The 19,503-nt window shown below is 42.4% G+C and overlaps 1 protein-coding gene across 3 annotated transcripts in view; it reads left to right on the top strand.

Moving 5' to 3' along the window:
- NCOA1 (nuclear receptor coactivator 1) overlaps positions 1-19,503 on the top strand; it is a 120,145-nt gene that overhangs the window by 10,476 nt on the left and 90,166 nt on the right. For all 3 annotated transcript variants that reach the window (XM_069975770.1, XM_069975768.1, XM_069975767.1), the window contains exon 2: positions 15,780-15,879. In XM_069975770.1, coding sequence (XP_069831871.1) covers positions 15,797-15,879 — 83 coding nt within the window. In that variant the 5' untranslated portion in view covers positions 15,780-15,796. The remainder of the gene's footprint in view (positions 1-15,779; positions 15,880-19,503) is intronic.

Raw genomic sequence — 19,503 nt, 5'->3', positions numbered from 1 at the left:
AGTCCCTGTATAATAGTGTCTGTAGAACCTGCGTATCTAAGCCTATCTTGTGTGATACTGTCTGCTAGAGCTGCTGGTCCAGACCGATTATATGTGATTTTGTCTTCTGTGCTGATGTAGCTAAGCTTGTGTGTGATACAGCCTTAAAAGCTGCGTATCCAAGCCTGTCATCTTTGATATTGTTTTAAGCAACTACAAGGCGTACTGCACATCTGAAGCTTAGATACACAAACTCATGATAGAGAATGTAATATTCTCTATCATGAGTTTGTGTATCTAAGCTTCAGATGTGGAATGCTGTCTGCTGAGCCTGGGTATCTAAGCCTCTCATGTTTGATATTATCTTCAAAGTTTGTGTATCTAAGCTTGTCAAATGTTATATTGCTGTATCTAAGTTAATTATTAGTGTTAGTCTATGTAAGCCTATCATATTAGATACTTTCTGCTAAGCTGATGCATCTAAGCCTATTATGTGGGCTACAGTATAATGAGATAGTATATCTAAGCCGATCATGTGTGATACTGTCCAAAGCAATCACACAACAGTGTACTGTATTATGAACTAGTGTATCTAAGCCTGTCATGTCTTACACTGATTCATAAGTAAGTCTTTGGTGTACAAGCTGTATATCTAAGCCTCTAAGCATGTAATGCTTTCTATTGAGCCTGTGTATCTAAGAGTGCTGGTGTATCTAAGCCTATTATGTCGAATAGAGAACGTACAAAGAGAACTGAAGGCAGTGATCTGATTAGTTTCTGTCGGCTCCTCATTCCCTTCATATGTAACTCATCACAGACCCATGCGGAAGTGACATCATCCATTGGTAATAGATGTCCATGGATATACAGGAGATGGCCGCCATTAGTATCATGACTACGACTGTAGACCTGGGATAGGAGATGGGGCTGTAGAGAGTTTACGGACACAGTAGACGTTTGGAGTTTTGTTATTGGCATAGACAATTGACTGCAATGCGTTTCGGCGTCATTCCGGCTTCTCGACTATCGGCAGCCATCTGGTCCACGACTCGTCTTTTCTTCATAGATAAATAATAGGCGCCTCGGAATGTAAACTAATCAATATTATAACATTGAAGCATTCCATGAAGTGCTGCGCCGGATTTATTTTCCACTACCTCATCCTTCGATAGAGTTTTTCATCCTTTATCTTTAGTATCGGCTGGATAACACATGGTTTCAATTTCGGGCGCTAAAAATCAAAGGCTGAAAGAAGAAACATATTCCTGACGGGAGATATTCACATGAAAGCTCATTGTCGGCATTGGTGGATGTAACCATAACATGGTCACTGGCCAATGTGACTACAAACATTCAGTATAATGGGGACAGCCTTATTGTTCTTTCATCCTAATGGTAGAAGAGATGGTGATGTGAGCCTCAGACTGTACCCACCTCCCCTCTATTACGATATCATTATGGTATCTGTTGGTTCCCACCACCCATTGGAAAGATACTAGAGATGAGCGCAACTTCCACAAATTCTGGTTCAGCATTTTAATACCGGTGACTGAGGAAGTGGGCTGCAGCACCAGGGAGACCGGGAAAACATGGATATGGCCTACAGCTGTATCCACGTTTTCTAGGCAGCCTTAGGGCTGTATCCAACTTCTTAAGCCACCAGTGTTCAAATACCCAACAGTCAGACTCGAGCATGCTCAAGATGCACTTATCTCTAGTAGAAACCAAAGCCTGGATCCTCCACTTGCCAGCCAGCCAGCCAGAATGGGGCCCACCAAATTATTGGCCCAATTTTGGGGCTGTAGAATCTGAATGGCCCCATCTTTGCAGCACATATGCGCCTCACCTCTCGGGTACTTAATAAGCATCTTAGCATCTTAATAACCATATCCAGTGGGAAGGCAAATAAGATTATGTGGAGTCTGAGCCCACATGTAGGTCCCATAGCACCCAAATAACACTCAATGGGAAAGTAAATGGGGCCAACTAGAACAAGAGTCTTCTCCTTGGGCCTCAAACATTTATTGCACAAATACTATTAAGGCTGGGTTCACACTACATATATTTCAGTCAGTATTGTGGTCCTCATATTGCATCCAAAACCAGGAGTGGATTGAAAACACAGAAAGGCTTTGTTCACACAATGGTGAAATTGAGTGGATGGCCGCCAAATAACAGTAAATAACGGCCATTATTTTAATATAACCGCTGTTGTTTTAAAAAAAAACAGCAAATATTTGCCATTAAATGGCGGCCGTCCACTCAATTTCAACATTGTGTGAACAGAGCCTTTCTGTGTTTTTAATCCACTCCTGGTTTTGGTTGCAATATGAGGACCACAATACTGACTGAAATATACGTAGTGTGAACCCAGTCTAAAAGGGGTTGATTGATCCTCTAACTTGGCCCCCCTCCATATTATGCCATCACAAGGAAGAGGGGTCTAAGCCTGGTCCATAACTTCCAAAGGTTCAGTAAATGGGACCAACCAGAACCTAGGACCTCTTCTTCACCAAATGGCCCCAGCTTAACAAAACTCGTGTAAGAGATGGCTCTCTTTCCTATAAAGCTTTCATTTTGGGGTCTTAAAACAAAGGGGCCCCTCTTGTTCTTGCATTAGGCAGATGGTGCCACCTATATGATATATATTGCCTTGAGATGAGCACATATATAAAGATGCTACTTGCAGAGGATGGTTCTTCATTATGGGCTATGAAAAATACATAGAACAAAGTCTCATCTTCCTTCTAGGTTTAAGAAAAAATTGCGTCCACACAGGTGCATATCGATCTTACAGGGTGCGTCAGATTATGTCACTAGCTTTATGCAGGGGGTAGAGCTCCCTGTGCTTCCATGCTGGGTGGTCTTGCTGGATCTTAGTTTTGATGATTTATATAATTGGCACAAACATCAAAATGAATCACTGTCAGATAATTGTTGGATTAGGTCAAAATACCCAACGTCCAGCGTGATGAATGTTTGAATAGTGCTACAGGCACCAAACCATGACCTAGGCTGTTATATAGCAGTATGAGTGTATATAATGATGAGCTGGGGTCATTTATGGCTGTAGTGAGGGTCCCTGTTGTCTATATATATATATATATATATACACACACACACACACACACATCATTGGGCCTCACTCCAGCATTGTCCCCCGGCCTTCTCCTGGGTGGTTTAGATTAGATAACAAGTCTCCGGGGGTTCAGGTTTATTAGTTGCCTGGCAGGATGCCCGTCCACCCGCTCTGCACCCTCTCACCAGTGCCGTTCTGTTTTCTCGATATTCGGCAGACAGCGGGTCCTTGTCTGAGGCCCTTAGGGTTTCTATGATGTTCCTCACAATGATTGTCATAATGTACAGGCAATAATAATAGCTGTCGATGTAACCATATATAATAGTGGGAGGAGGGCCTGGAACCTTCTCGTCGGGGACCCTCAACTAGCAGCTCAGAAGTTGGTGTAGCAGCTGACCTCTGACCCCGATATATATACAATACATTAAGCACCTGTACCCTTGTCCCGCTCTTACAGGTGCAGTGCCCCTGACACATGCCTAAAGGTGTTTTCCTGGATTTTAAATTGATCCTTACCATTACACCTGGAGGAGGAAAGTGTGCCCTGAGCTTATCCCACTCACATGGTTGAATGGCTTCTTAAAGGGATTTGTGATTATTAAGGGTCATCTTTAAAGTGGCCTTTTTAGGAGACGGTTAGACAAGTTTTCAGCTGCTGGATATAAATAATGAATGTTTTTATTTACTGAGCACAAGCAGAGATCTTGAGAATGGTGCAGATTAAAGCATAGTGAAAGTAGTGGTTTCCATCATAGCTTCCATCACCGGACCCTTTGAACAACCGATACCAACTTGTCCCAACTTCTCTCCAACAGCCCCTATTGACTTATGATCCGTTTGTTCAGGTTCTGATGTGGTGTCCATCATTCAGGTGGGAAGAATAGAATAATGGGAGTCCGAATCCCTCATCAGAGCCATGAGAATCTGACTTGATGATGGAGCGGCACAGTTCAGGGGGTGGGCACTGCTGTGCGGAGGGGGGGAACAATGAAGGAGACCTGTGACCCTATCTTTCTCAGAAGTTATCCACACCATTACTTTTAAGATGAGAATTCCCCTTTAATAACCTATTATATCATATTACGTTACGATGACGGCGACTTCTGTAACTGTGCCAGATTTAATGGCCTGCCCTTACGATGTGATATGAGATGGAAGCCATGTTCTGCCGGCCTTTTACAGGTGAAATTCTAGATCATCTTACATAGGGGACTGAAGTAATAACTGGCTTACATAAAGTGTCCTTGTCACCGCGCCGGTTCTGCCAGACACAGATAACGCCACCGTTTTGCCTCGGTTATATGTCATTAAAGTGTAATCCTTATATAATGGTTCTGCCCCAGTATAAGATCTCTGCTTGCTGTCATTGATGTTTACGACCCTGGACTTTGCATTCACAATCTACTGCGTTTCACTTCCGTACCTTACCTCCTCTGTGAAGTTCTCCGCTATCCCGAGCCCCGACGGATTTCACTGTAAGAAATGAGAAGATTGTTTTTGGACTCAGATATAATGCATTATAAATGGTAATTTATTTTTCCTTGTTTCGCTCCCGTTTCAGCCACATAATTAATCACTAAATTAATTAACAAGATGGGCGAGCGCCGGGTTATTACCGCAACAATATGTCGAGGATCGGCATTTCTGGGAATTGGTTGCCATGGAAACCTGAGTTGAAGCTTCCATGATAAAGTTTGGCTTCAGATACCGTGAGATCTATGCATTGCACGATTTCCTTTGCCGAGAAGTCCATACGGGACTACAACCCCCCATCCATAGAGAGAATATGGACATCATAGAGGGGGTTACATTCTTTTAACCCCCCCCCCTCCATTACCCAGAATGCAACGCCCCTATATGTATGTATGTGGCTGGACACAACAATAATGCAGCCCTTCTTCATTAAACTATAGTAAGAACTTAAAGGGGAACTCCACATTATGTTCATTATTCTACCTATAAAACCATTTTAGATTGTGTTGAAACAGCAACAATAAAGTGTTTTCTAGTATTTCCTGGTTGTCACAGCTCCGCCCCCATAGATAACGTTATTGATCGGAGTTTCATGAGGTGAGATGGGCTATGCCCAGTAATTAGCACTCTCTTTTTCCCTGCCGTAGAATCCCCCTGCAATTCCCGAAACCTTCGTAGTCGATAGCTTCATGAAAGCGCCATGAATTACTCCGACGTTCACCTCTTATCAGTCTCAGACTTATTATTGCCTTTTAATCAGCCTTCCTGTTGAACGGGGTTAATGGGGCCCTAACTACCACCCCCACCATCTATTAGCGTTGAGATAAGCCTCTAATGGTTGTCTGTTCTGGAGACGCGCACGTGGTCTGAGGGTTGACTGCCGTTTCTATGGTTTCCTATATCTGAGATACAGAAGGATTGTGGGAAGGTTCAGGGCACACAATGGAAGTGAATCTGTGACATTGTCAGTTAAGAACCAGCTCGGAATGTTGCAGAATTTTAATTTTAAATTTTTTTGGTAGCATTTTCAAAAAGTCTGTAGTAGCGTCACCAGGTCAGACTTGTGGAAATGAGCTTACCGGGGCATTTCCCCGCAAAAAAAAAAAATCCCGTCTACAGGATAAGGATGATCATTGGTCAGTGGGGGGTCTAAAGCAGCGTTGGATGTGTACGCTTCTCCTCTATTCACTCACCATTCTGAAGCTAGCCAACTATAACACTTTGCTGTGACCACCACTTTATTCAAATGATGGGACACAGGACCCCTGAAATTAGTGTGGTCCCAGCAAAAAGACCCTAATTGACCAGAAACTTATCCCTTAACCTAAGTTTCTTTTATAAGGAACCCCTTTAACAACCAGTGTCGTTTCCGACACACCATTACTGAATTGGCACGGGACGGGGGGGGGGGACCTAAGGTGTGGTGTCTAAAGAACTCCCCCTATTCTTCACCTAAATCTCCCAAAAGAGGGAATAGACTTTACCTAGGTTGAGTTTCTTATAGATGTTTAGGTTTCTGACTAGGTCATAAAAGGTTGGCTGTGGGCAAAAAGTACCAGGCATCAATTTTGGCAGTAGCAGAAGGTTGGATCCCTCAGGGTTGGTACAATGCAATGGCTGAATATTTTTGTTAGACCTTATTTTATCTTTTGCCTTTGTATTAAAAATTAACACAGTGCTCTGTAAGCTGGGACCTCCACTGATACATTACTGGTCCATTACAATGCACCTTCATAACATACAGAGACCTCCAGAGCTTAGAAGGTTTAGTATCAAAAAGATCTGTTGAATGAAGTCCCATCAGGGTCTTTGGGTGTAATGGATCAGAGAGGCTCGGTCAAAAAGATCTGTGAACTGGAGTCCCATCAGGGTCTTTGGGTGTAATGGATCAGAGAGGCTCGGTCATGTTGGATGTTGCTGGTCTGGAACTTCTGATTACTCAAAATACAACGTGGCCTTAGATGTTATACATAGGTTGAGGACCCCCATTGTACAAAAACATCTGTGACCACAACTAAAAACTAGAGTTGCTCATAGCTCAGAAATGTCCTAGTAGATAATGCAGCATTCATCCACGTTGTAAACATCTTGGTTTCCCAGCACTATTACTTATGGGGGATGTATGGGTTAACAACAGCTTGGAGGAATGGCCCTCTGTGTAATGTGACCACCACATGGGCCTCATGATACCGTTTAACTACTGCACGAGGATGGGACGCTCTTCAATTACAGGAGCTATAGGCTATATGTAACGTTTCCTATAAGAAGCGATCATTCAAAAAGTTTTTGACATGGAAAAGTATCCGAAAACTTTCTCAAAAGTCCATTGTCTTGGAATTTGGGTTGGAGTTTCCTGTGCCGGTGATAACAGATGAATGAAAAGGGTAGAGGACTCGTAGCGACCTTCTGGAGATGGACCTTCTGAATATGAGCAAAGGGAAAGGTCTCAAAGGCGTCTATTGAACCATAAGATAAGGGGTCCATCCCTAGTTGGCAAGATCCTTTGCTTTGATCCTTCCTCCTTGTGAGCCTTGGATACCAGTGGTGAGCCCACCGGTCCCAGCTAGTTGGTAGGGTTAACCAGTACAAGAAGTGAGCCACCAACACCTCACATCTATGGACTTATTGATGGACTGTGAGACTATCACAGTCACCTAGTTGCCATCCAGGTTAGACCCCCGTGTCGTCATCCTCGGGCTATGAGTAGGACCTCACACCGTAGAATCCATCAGGTCACCGCTCAAGTCAGAAGAGAAATTTCTGGTTGAACTTACATGACTCATGGAAAATTCTTCAACCTCAGTTGTGTGCAGCCGTGTACACCGGTGAATGCGAAGATTACCCCGGGAAACCTGTCTTATTCTATATCAGACCCACAATGCATTTTTATATATATCAAAAATAAAAAAAGGGTCTGTCTAGGAATAAATATCTGCTGGAAGGGGCCGGGGACAGTCGGCTCTGCTACATCTGTTTGTTATGTTGGAGGCATCACATTTCTGCAGGACCCCCTGCCGTCAGGTTCTGCGCTGTGCCCGCTGTGGGCATCATTTCTTTTACTGTGGGGTCATCTGAGGCCCGTGTTTATACATCCTGGTAGTGATGTGATGGAGTTAGCGGGGTCTGGACACAAAACCACAATGAACAATTCTTCCTTTTGTGGTCTGCTCTGTAGTCAGGGATTTCAGCGGAGACTTCGGTTTACATTATTTTACAAAGCGAGCACCCGAGAGTTCAATACGCGGCAGCCCAGTGCCAGGCCTTTCTCAGCACCGCGCATAGACAGCTCTGCTACTTTCCACCCCATTAGGCAACTAAGCATTGAAATCTCTTCCCGTTTCCTTTCAGGGATATGGACAGAATTGATTTAACACCTTCCTGACTGGCCCAGCCCTTGAAGCGGCCTTTGCAAAGGCAGGGGAGATTAGGACACAGGCGGGTGCACTGTCCACAATGACATTTCATGGAGGATTTCTATACAGAATGCAAATTTTGGGGGGGATAGAAAGCATAAAAAGACCCAAAGACAAGAGGATTAGCAGAGCTGAGGTTGTAGTGAATTCACAATACATTATGTGTGGCATATATATACTGTATATATGGAGTATAATACAGGATGTAACTCAGGATCAGTACAGGATCAGTAATGTAATGTATGTACACAGTGACCCCACCAGCAGAATAGTGAGTGCAGCTCTGGAGTATAATACATGATGTAACTCAGGATCAGTACAGGATAAGTAATGTAATATACGTACACAGTGACCCCACCAGCAGAATAGTGAGTATATATGTATATATATATATATATATATATATATATATATATATACAGTGGTACCTCGGTTCTCGAACTTAATTGGTTCCGGAAGGCAGTTTGAGAACCAAGCAGTTTGAAAACCGAGCAGTGTCTTCCCATAGGAAATAATGTAAATGTGATGAATTGGTTCCAGCAGCCACCAATAATTACCTACAATACTCATTTATTACACTGATAAGTGCTCAGTATAATCACTACAGTACACTACAGAACAGCACTATACTGTACAGGACATTAAACATAAGAAATGTTCATCAGAACCAGCAATTATAGTACAGTAGTCACCAACTCCTCACCCATCCTTTACTGTATAGCGTCCCCCCCCATCCAAGCACTGTAATGTATGGGAGATTGTGGTGCACTGCCTGTACTACTACTGCACTGTATATGCACTCCAGCAGTCTTATACAGCACTGTACTGTATGTGAAGCCTCACCACTGCTTAACTCGCCAGGTATATATATATATATATATATATATATAGCAGTGTTCTTTAGCTCTCATTCTCGTCGTGCCTGTACTTGCATTTTCTGCCTATCAGGAATCTTCCGTATCCTGCCTATGTTTACCTTGATCACCAGGTTACAGGGCTCCCGTGTTTAGCGGCGTAATCACAGACCAAAGCTGCGGCGGGCGCTGCACGCTCAGTAATCCCCAATAAATCTATGTAAACACCCAGCAAAGCAGTGGATGGGATCCTCCTCCCCAGCAGAGGAGCAGAGATATAACCCCAGGGGATGGGGAATATCTGCACTTACACAACTCTATTAACAGCTGCCCAAACTGGTGCTGGAGGGATTACAGCAGGCGAGAGCCTCCATAATAGGGGAAGGCAACAGTGTAATATGGAGAAATCCTATAATCCGGCACGTGGGAGGCCTCTGGGATTACCAGATATACTGGACTATAACGCTTCAATAATAATAATATTTAGCTAGGTAGTAACAAGAGCTCATCCTTCTCTATAGAGAACCTGTCATCACTTCTCTCTATAGTACAGCATTGTTATAGAGGATCTGTAGATGACACTGTTATAGAGGATCTGTAGATGACACTGTTATGGGGGATCTGTGGATGATACTGTTATGGGGGATCTGTGGATGACACTGTTATGGGGGATCTGTGGATGACACTGTTATGGGGGATCTATGGATGATACTGTTATGGGGGATCTGTGGATGACACTTTTATGGGGAATATGTAGATGACACTGTTATGGGGGATCTGTAGATGACACTGTTATGGGGGATCTGTAGATGACACAGTTATGGGGGATCTGTAGATGACACTGTTATGGGGGATCTGTAGATGACACTGTTATGGGGGATCTGTAGATGACACTGTTATGGGGGATCTGTAGATGACACTATTATGGGGATCTTTAATGGAATACCTATTATTACAGTTGGTGATCTTATTATAATATAGATGAAGTTCAAGATTTTCTTCCCTAGCCTAGCAGCCTTCCTTAGTAATTATAGTAAACATTGCTGCCGCTGATCTCTGCCGGGGACGGGACCCTTCATCAGTCACATACATCTTGTTGTGACAGGAACATCATGCAGCGGGGCATTATTCATCTGACAGCTGCTTCATTGTAAATAGACTGTCCGCTGTGCCTGCCATGAATTGCGCCATATACCTTTCTATATAAAGAGGTTACACTGGGTGTGAGAGCGAGTGAACCTCCAGCACGCTCTGATCCGTCTGAACACGGATTCCCACATCCCCCCTCCCGGCGGCCGGTGCATACTGCGGTTCCAGGCGTCTGCATGTCCTGCTCAGCCAATCACTCGCTCGGCGGGGCAGCGCACTGATTGGCTGAGCGGGACGTCAAGCCAGGAACCGAAGCAAGCCGGATCGTGGTGGAAGCACAGTATGCACCGGCCCGCGGGTGGGGTGGGGGGTGGGGGTAGGGATTTAACTTACATACACGCAGCGGGATGTCAATCCCACTGCGAGTATGTATCCTCATAGGGATGCACTGACACTGGATCCGCAGCTGATTTTGTATCTAGCCTAAAATGTCTAGAAACCTGACAAATCTGATTACTACTGCCTGCAGGTATACCTGTGGTATGATCATGTCTAATTACCATGGTAACTGTAGTGTTGCTATATGATGCTGACAGTATGTCCCTAGCAACCAGTCTGTCCTATAGATCAAGGTCTTATTAGACTCATACCTCTTCCATCATTTACTGCTGTATGTATTGGATTAGTATCTGTTTTATACTATATCAGTCTACATTGTGTGTCACACCACACCTTATCCTTTTCTACCTTATTAATCGAGTTTTTTTAGTATGTTTTGCTTGTTGACATGTTAGGCCTTTATTTACAATTTATTGACAACAAGCGATGTTGAATATAGAATGGAAGAGAAAGTTCTATTACAAAGTTGCCTCATTTACATAGGACTGCAGCATTTACATAGGACTGCAGCATTGTGTGGCCTCATATATATAGGACTACAGTATTTCCTGGCCTCATTTACATGGGACTGCAGCATTTCCTGACCTCGTTTACATAGGAGTGCAGCATTTCATAGCCTCATTTGCATAGGACTGCAGCATTTTGTGGCCTCCTTTACATAGCACTGCAGCATTTTGTGGCCTCCTTTACATAGCACTGCAGCATTTGGGGGCCTCCTTTGCATAGGACTGCAGCATTTGGGGGCCTCCTTTGCATAGGACTGCAGCATTTCCTGGCCCCATTTACATAGGACTGCAGGATTTCCTGGCTTCATTTACATAGGACTGCAGCATTTTGCGGTCACAGTCTATTTTGACATGTGAGAAGATGTTAAAAAAAGAGCCATCTGGGTTGGTACTTAAATTAGGTCTCGATCTCGCTGCCATATCCGATGAAGAGAAGAATGAATGATCTGAAGCATCTGTGGATATGACGGCAGTGAAGCCTGCGAGGGATATCTGTCACAGCGCTCCTCTGCCAAGAGTCCCTCAAGTCTGTTTACATAATAAACATCCAACCAAGATGAGCGTCTTCATCCTTATCATTATTGGGGAGGGGGACACGGCACGCAACTCTGAGAGTATCGTCCTAATGATGGATCCTATATGAATCAGTCCTATCACTTTCATCCCATTATGCTGGGGCTGCTCACCTTCATGCGACTTTTACAATCGCACATTTCTGAAGGTTTTGTCCTTATGTGTCCTATATAAATCCATTTTGCCACCGTTATCCCTTTAGGTTGGGCCAGATACATTCTTTGATTACAAACATGCGGCTTTCACATAATTTAAAGGAAACCTGTTACCACTGTTATAGTCCCTGGACCATTGTAGTTATTGGGGTGGCATCTGCCATTCTGGATTTATAGATCTCTCCCTATAACCAAACAAATAATTCTCTATCATATAGGGCTGGTTGGGCGGGGAGAAACTCCTACGGACCGTCCCAATAACTTGTGGCTCAGGCAGCATGAAATTAATTACAGGATCCCTCTAAATCAAATTACCCATGAACATCATCCCTTCTTCTTCGTCTTACTCTTATTATGAAGTGACGTTTGACGCTTACAGGCATTTTTCCTGTTACGCATTGACAGTCATGCAACTTTTTCATGATAAAGAGAAGAAAAAGTCACATTACAGTTCAATGTAAATTCTTAGAGTCAGTACTTTACTATAGAAAGTGATTATTTGTAGTCATTAAAAGAAATTGCAGTAAATATAAGAAGTGAAATCCTCTTCTTTGAGGTTCAGCTCAACCAATATCCCTGTCTAAGATAGATAGATAGATAGATAGATAGATAGATAGATATGCACAGATATTCCGCAGCACACCAGCATAGGTGGAAAAGGTGAAATATTTATTACAAAGGATGTAAAAAATACAGAGATGCGACGTTTCGATCCTCTCACAGGGTCATTATCAAGCATGCTTGATAATGACCCTGTGAGAGGGTCGAAACGTCGCATCTCTGTATTTTTTACATCCTTTGTAATAAATATTTCACCTTTTCCACCTATGCTGGTGTGCTGCGGAATATCTGTGCATACTATTGGGGATCCCCAAGCCGGGGGACTGACTTCATACAGCACCCGCTTCATGAGGTTTTGGACGTGCTGCTTTCTCCTGTATCTAGATAGATAGATAGATAGATAGGAGACAGACAGATAGATAGATAAAAGATAGATAGATAGATAGATAGATAGATAGATAGATAGATAGATAGATACAGGGGTGTAACTACCACCGTAGCAGCCATAGCGGATGCTATGGGGCCCACTGCTTAAGGGGGCCCATCCCTGCAATACACTGGGCCTCCTGAACTGTCACCATACTACCAAGGGAGATGCCTACCATGCGGGATACTATGTACATGAGGGTAGGATACTCTAGGAGATACCTACCATGGGAACACATGGGGCCACTATCTACTGGGGAATACCAGGGGAGATACATATGCTATCTGCTGGGCGGAGGGGTAACTGGGTGAGGAGGGGGGCCAAATGAAAAGTTTGCTATGGGGCCCAGCTCACTCTAGTTACGTCCCTGGATAGATAGATAGATAGATAGATAGATAGATAGATAGATAGATAGATAGATAGGAGATAGATAGATAGGAGATAGATAGATCGATAGATAGATAGATAGATAGATAGATAGATAGGAGATAGATAGATAGATAGATAGATAGGAGATAGATAGATAGATAGATAGATAGGAGATAGATAGATAGGAGACAGACAGATAGATAGATAGATAGATAGATAGATAGATAGATAGATAGATAGATAGATAGATAGATAGATATGATGTACATAAAAGATAGTTATGGGATGAATAGAGAGATATCCAAAGCAGCTTTTCCTTGACACAGGAAAGCTGGGTGACCGCCTCTAAAAGAGAAGAGGGTTAACAGTACATATCTATTTTCTTCCTGTATAATACCGCCTCCTTTCATTTTCGGATTATAAACTTCACCAGAACCCACAGGGACTGTCTAGATATGTAAAAGCTCCTTACGGTCTTGGTGACGGTCCATGGACTTCATTAGAGGTGGCTCATATATTCCCATATTAAGAGCTCTTAACCCATCAATCAATTTTCACATATTTAGAATCCCCCCCCCCCCACAAGCGTGTAGTAGATTACGACATGTAGATGTGTGCGGTGGAGTCATGTGACCAATGAGAACATTTCCTCAATACGCCAACTAGGTCAAGAAGAAAATTAAAGGCAGGTAATTTCTGGCGCTTATCACAAGACATGTAGCAGACAGTACTGCAGCGCAATAAAACACACCATTTACTCTTATTGATTCCAGTCCATTAGCTGCAAGAGAGCGCGGGATCTCACTTATAAATTCTCCCTTGATAGATCAAACCTCTTTACTCTGCTTCCAGTGTGCGGGAAGTGGGAGGGAGGGGGCAACATTGCCTGGAGCACCCCCTCCCCCAAATCTAATGATTCCACTACTTTCTTAACTACTTGTCTAAAATAAATACAATATAGTTAAATGAAAGGGTCAAACAATATTCATAGTATAGTATACTACAATGCTGCCGTCCATGTATACGGAAATATACCATGTACAATACTGAGAATACACAAATGTAACTACTATAATACTGCTCCTATATACAAGAATATAACTGCTATAATACTGCTCCTATATACAAGAATATAACTACTATAATACTGCCTTCTATATACAAGAATATAACTACTATAATACTGCTCCTATATAGAAGAATATAACTACTATAATACTGCTCCTATATAGAAGAATATAACTACTATAATACTGTCCCCTAGAATAGTACAAGAATATAACTACTATAATACTTCCCCCTATATACAAGAATATAACTACTATAATACTTCTCCTATATACAAGAATATAACTACTATAATACTGCCCCCTATATACAAGAATATAACTACTATTATACTGCTCCTATATACAAGAATATAACTACTATAATACTGTTCCTATATACAAGAATATAACTACTATAATACTGCTCCTATATACAAGAGTATAACTACTATAATACTGCTCCTATATACAAGAGTATAACTACTATAATACTGCCCCTATATACAAGAATATAACTACTATAATAATGCTCCTATATACAAGAATATACTATAATACTGCTTCCTATATACAAGAATATAGCTACTATAATACTGCTCCTATATAGAAGAATATAACTACTATAATACTGTCCCCTATATAGAAGAATATAACTACTATAATACTGTTCCTATATACAAGAATATAACTACTATAATACTGCTCCTATATACAAGAATATAACTACTATAATACTGCTCCTATATACAAGAATATAACTACTATAATACTGCTCCTATATACAAGAATATAACTACTATAATACTGCTCCTATATACAAGAATATAACTACTATAATACTGTCCCCTAGAATAGTACAAGAATATAGCTACTATAAATGTTTCCCACACTACAGTACAGTGGTTCCTCTCCCCCGGTCATTGCCAGGGATGGGGCATCAGTGTAATGTACCTAAGTGAGAAGCATTAAGATACACAGTGATAAGTGCAGCTCTGACAGTGAGTGGAGTGCAGCGTCTCCTGGATCTGTGAATGGGGATGCAGCAGATGCTGATCATTTGGGATGTAGCGTGACAAGTCTTTGGGTAGTGTGGGGTTGCTTTGAACTGCAGACAGATCTGGGGTAGGAGCTGTCAGGCCGGATTCACTGCGCTCTGTCTTATGTAACATAGGAATAGACAGATCTGATCTCGGGGCTCTCAGCCTGATACCAGTTGGGGATGGCCTGGACGCCATGTGTTCTTCAGGAGATTTTCCCTCTTCTACACCTGGTTGAGATTTCAAAGGAAGAACATATCTGATTCTGCTTCTTGTTGTGTTTTTGGTCTATTTAAAGGGGAACACCATCTGTATAAAATCTGAACATTCCATAGTTATTATTCATTGTAGAGTCCTGGTGTCTCCCACGTAGGCTCCACAATGGTCAGACCATCTGAGCCGCACCTGAATGCGTGGAGATTATTGTCCTTGTAGAGGTGACCACTCTGGATCTCCATGTGTTAGTGGACACCAGGGTGGTCACCCTCTATACTGCAGGGGATGATGGGTAAAGATCCCAATGAGGATAAGTGTTATCATAACATGATAGAGAATTGGGTGTCTTTGAGGAATTGACGTACAAAGTATTCTGGAAGGTCTTGGAACTTTTCATTACAAACTGATTGGTTAGCATTGGTTAGATCAACCTTAAAGGGGAGTTCCACTTTTAGTTATCCTTAATATAAAATGGTACATTTCAAAATCACCTAAAGAGGAACTCCCCTTTAAGAAACAGTTTGACCTCTGGAATACACCACCATCATCCAGTTCTGGAGGTTTTGACTCTGATCTGTGTGTTTTTCCTTCTGTCAACAGGTGTGAAATAGGTCAACATGAGCGGTCTTGGGGACAGTTCAATCGACCCTGCTAGCCAGGACCGTAAGAGGAAGGCCTCGCCATGTGACACCATGCAAAAGTGAGTAGTCACCCATGAGCTGTGAAGTTACTTAGATCCTAATTTACATAGAAGAGATAAAGATCGGGGCTGATGTGTGGAGAATGGCAGCATTCAGCGTGACCTATACATTAGCCCCCCCTGCCACGCTGGATTACCTGCGGGTGTGTGAACGGTTCCGGGTGCTGGGCAGCTGCTCTGCTCTCATCACATATAGCACATGGCCTCCGGCGCCGGCTGATCTCTAGTGCGGCATTTGATTACCGGTGGCTGAAGAAGATGGATCCCGCCCTATGGAGTCCTGGAAAGCATGGATCCAGCCTAAGGCCTATGATTGTATTCATGTTATCTGGGACTCCCTAGGGCGTCCAACTTCTTCAGCCACCGATAATCAAATGCCGAGAGTTCTGGTTCAAAGGATCTTGCACATGCTCCAGATTTGCTCGTCTCTGGCATAGACCAGTGTTTCCTAACCTGTGCTGCTGGAAAATTCCCATCATGCCCCAACAGCAATAGACTGGAGACCGACAGATTATGGAACACTGGCCGAGACCCTGGACTTAGTGCAGCGCTGCTCAACCCATCACAATGGCAGAAACGGACCACAATGCACTAATCCAGTGGATGAGACTGTACATCAGAGCGGTGCTGTATATTATATGTTATAAACCACCAGCGGGGACATAGAACATAGACTTTCTTACTTTTATCCTGCCAGTATTACTACTACTACTTTTTCTTCACTTTTATGATCTTTTTTTTTTTTTTTTTTTTTACTGTTTGCTTCTCTTTTCTCTTTCTACTTTTTTCTCTTTTTACTCTTTTTTATTTCTCTATATTTACCCTTTTTTATCTTTTCTTTCACTGTTTTCTGTCTCTATTTATTTATTTATATATATTTTTTAAATAAATTAGTGTTTTTTTCCCATAATTTATGGTCCATTTTTTGGGGGGTTATGTTCTGTTTTTGTTTTCTTTGCTTGACTTGCCCCCTCTACTTTTTAAAAAAAATTTAGGGGCTATGACACGTTCTGTGACTACCATCCGTGCACAAAAGATGTGCTACTTACCGAAATGTGAAACTCCCAGCATTGTGATTCATTATGATGCCAGGAGCTCCGAAACTGTTGAAGTCCATGTTCACATATGGCAAAAAAACGGCTTTACTGTGACACGGCCATGTCACAGAACGGCCGCTGTCTGTCACTTTACTTGAATTGGAATGCGGGCACATTCGGGAGTGCCTGCACTCCAATCAGCCATAGCAGACAATGTAAAGTACGGCTTGGAGCCGTACTATCCATTGTGTGCACAGGCTATTTCGTGTGGCCGTTGCTCACTGAATAGCGGCCTCACAAAATTGACATTTCAGTTTTCTGTGCAGCTGCACAGAACAGCGGCCAGAGTGTATACAGAGTGTATACACTGCGGCTGCTGTTCTATACACACTAGTGTGATTTAACACTGCTAATAAATAGTGGCCGTTGTTGCAAACTGTTACAACCGATGTTGTTTATTCTAATAATACAGTGTGTGAACTTGGCCTTAACATTCACACTACTGTACTAACAGGCGGTATCAGTACAGTATCGCGACCATTCAAACTGTTTTAGAGCTTGCGGTTTGAATTTGATGCCAGGAGTCCTGCATTCTGTTTCGCACCACATCTTCTGCGCACGGATGGTAATCACAGAATTTTGCATCTTTGACTGTTTTTATTTTTTTTGGATCTGGTGGTTTGTGTTAGTGTTATTTTTTTTTAAATAGCTTTTTAATTTTTGTATTTTGTTTTATTTTACTTATTTATTGCACAGTTGTTTCCTCTTCCTTCTCTCTGTTATTTTTATTTCTTCCCCTTTTGTTTTATGTTTATCTTATCTATGTTGTTTATTATTTTTCCTTTTTTTCTTAACTTTTCTGCTTCTTTGTTCATAACAAGGATAGGGAACCTGGGCCATCCAGCTGTTGCAAAACTACAATTCCCATCACATCTTGGCATACATTGGCTTTGGCTGTCCAGGCATGATGGGAATTGTAGTTCCGGAACAGCTGGGGGGCTGCAGGTTTCCCATCCCTGGTTATACCCTCCCTGTCATGTTCCTACATTATATATTTCGCACATTTCCTACTGAAATACTCATGAAAACCATTAAAAATATGAAGCACATTACGGGGAAATTGTAATGAACTAGGCGGGGGGAATGGCTAGGATTTCTTCAGCAATAATACATAGTGTGCACCTGCCCTTCTAGTATCCCAGTCCTCTTGTATCTGTGCATCGGGCCGTGCACTCATGTTGTAGCATAGACACCACTTGGCCTATGTACATGCGGGTCTATTGCAGCGAGCGGCTTCAGGGTTGTCATAACGACCACTAAGTGATTTCTTACCTCGCTTCTCACTTCTCTTGTTTGCTTTTTTATTACTGTAATAGATTTTTTTTTTTTTGCCGGGTATAAAATACATTTGCATCTTCTCCTTAGTTTATCTTAATTTGGGCGGGTTCACACTTCGGAATCCGCGCAGATAAATTCCGTCAGATTCTGTCGATCGTATCTGCTCATGGCTGTGCGCATATCCACCCGTGCTGTAGACACCATTCTATGGCCGGGCGGATTCCGCTTTCTGCCGAAAGAACTGACGTGTCAATTCTTTTGGCGGAACATGGAATAGGCCCGGCCATAAAATGGTGTTTATGGCACGGGCGGATATGCGCACTGCCGCAAACGGGTACGAACGGACGTAATTCATCCGCGTGGATTCCGAAGTGTGAACCCACCCATAATAAGTAAAGCGTAAAGCGTTCAAGTAACATCACCACCGGATATCTTAAAGGGGTACTCCAGTGATTTGTTTTTCCTCTTCAAAATCAATAGGTGTCAGAAAGTTATATAGATATGTAATTTACTCCGAATAAAAAATCTCCAGTCTTCTAGTACTTAAAGGAGTACTCCGGCGAAAACCTTTTTCTTTCAAATCAACTGGATTCAGAAAGTTATGTTATATAGGTTTGTAATAGAGATGAGCAAACCGAACGTTCGGTATTTGATTAGCGGGGGCTGCTGAACTTAAAAGTTCTAAAGTTGTCTGGAGAACATGGATACAGCCAATGACTATATCCATGATTTCCACATAGCCTTAGGGATTTATCCAAATTTAGCAGTTACCGCTAATCAAATGCCGAAAGTTCGGTTTCAGATCGACTCGAGCATGCTCAAGGTTCGCTCATCTCTAGTTTGTAATTTACTTCTATTTAAAAATCTCCAATGTTTCAGTACTTATCAGTTGCTGTATGTTCTGCAGGAAGTGGTGTATTCTTTCCAGTCTGACACAGTGCTCTCTGCTGCCACCTCTGTCCATGTCAGGAACTGTCCAGAGCAGTAGCAAATCCCCATAGAAAACTTCTTGTGCTCTGAACAGTTCCTGACATGGACAGAGGTGGCAACAGAGAGCACTGTGTCAGACTGGAAGAAATACACCACTTCCTGCAATATATACAGCAGCTGATAAGTATGAGAAGACTTGAGATTTTTGAATAGAGGTAAATTACAAATCTATATAACTTTCTAAAACTAGTTGATTTGAAAGAAAAAGATTTTAGCTGAACAACCCCTTTAAACCTCAGAGCTGGCGTAGATATCACTG

This window comes from Dendropsophus ebraccatus, chromosome 6 (assembly GCF_027789765.1).
Source record: "Dendropsophus ebraccatus isolate aDenEbr1 chromosome 6, aDenEbr1.pat, whole genome shotgun sequence".
NCBI lineage: Eukaryota > Metazoa > Chordata > Amphibia > Anura > Hylidae > Dendropsophus > Dendropsophus ebraccatus.
This window is presented reverse-complemented; position numbering and strand designations above follow the sequence as displayed.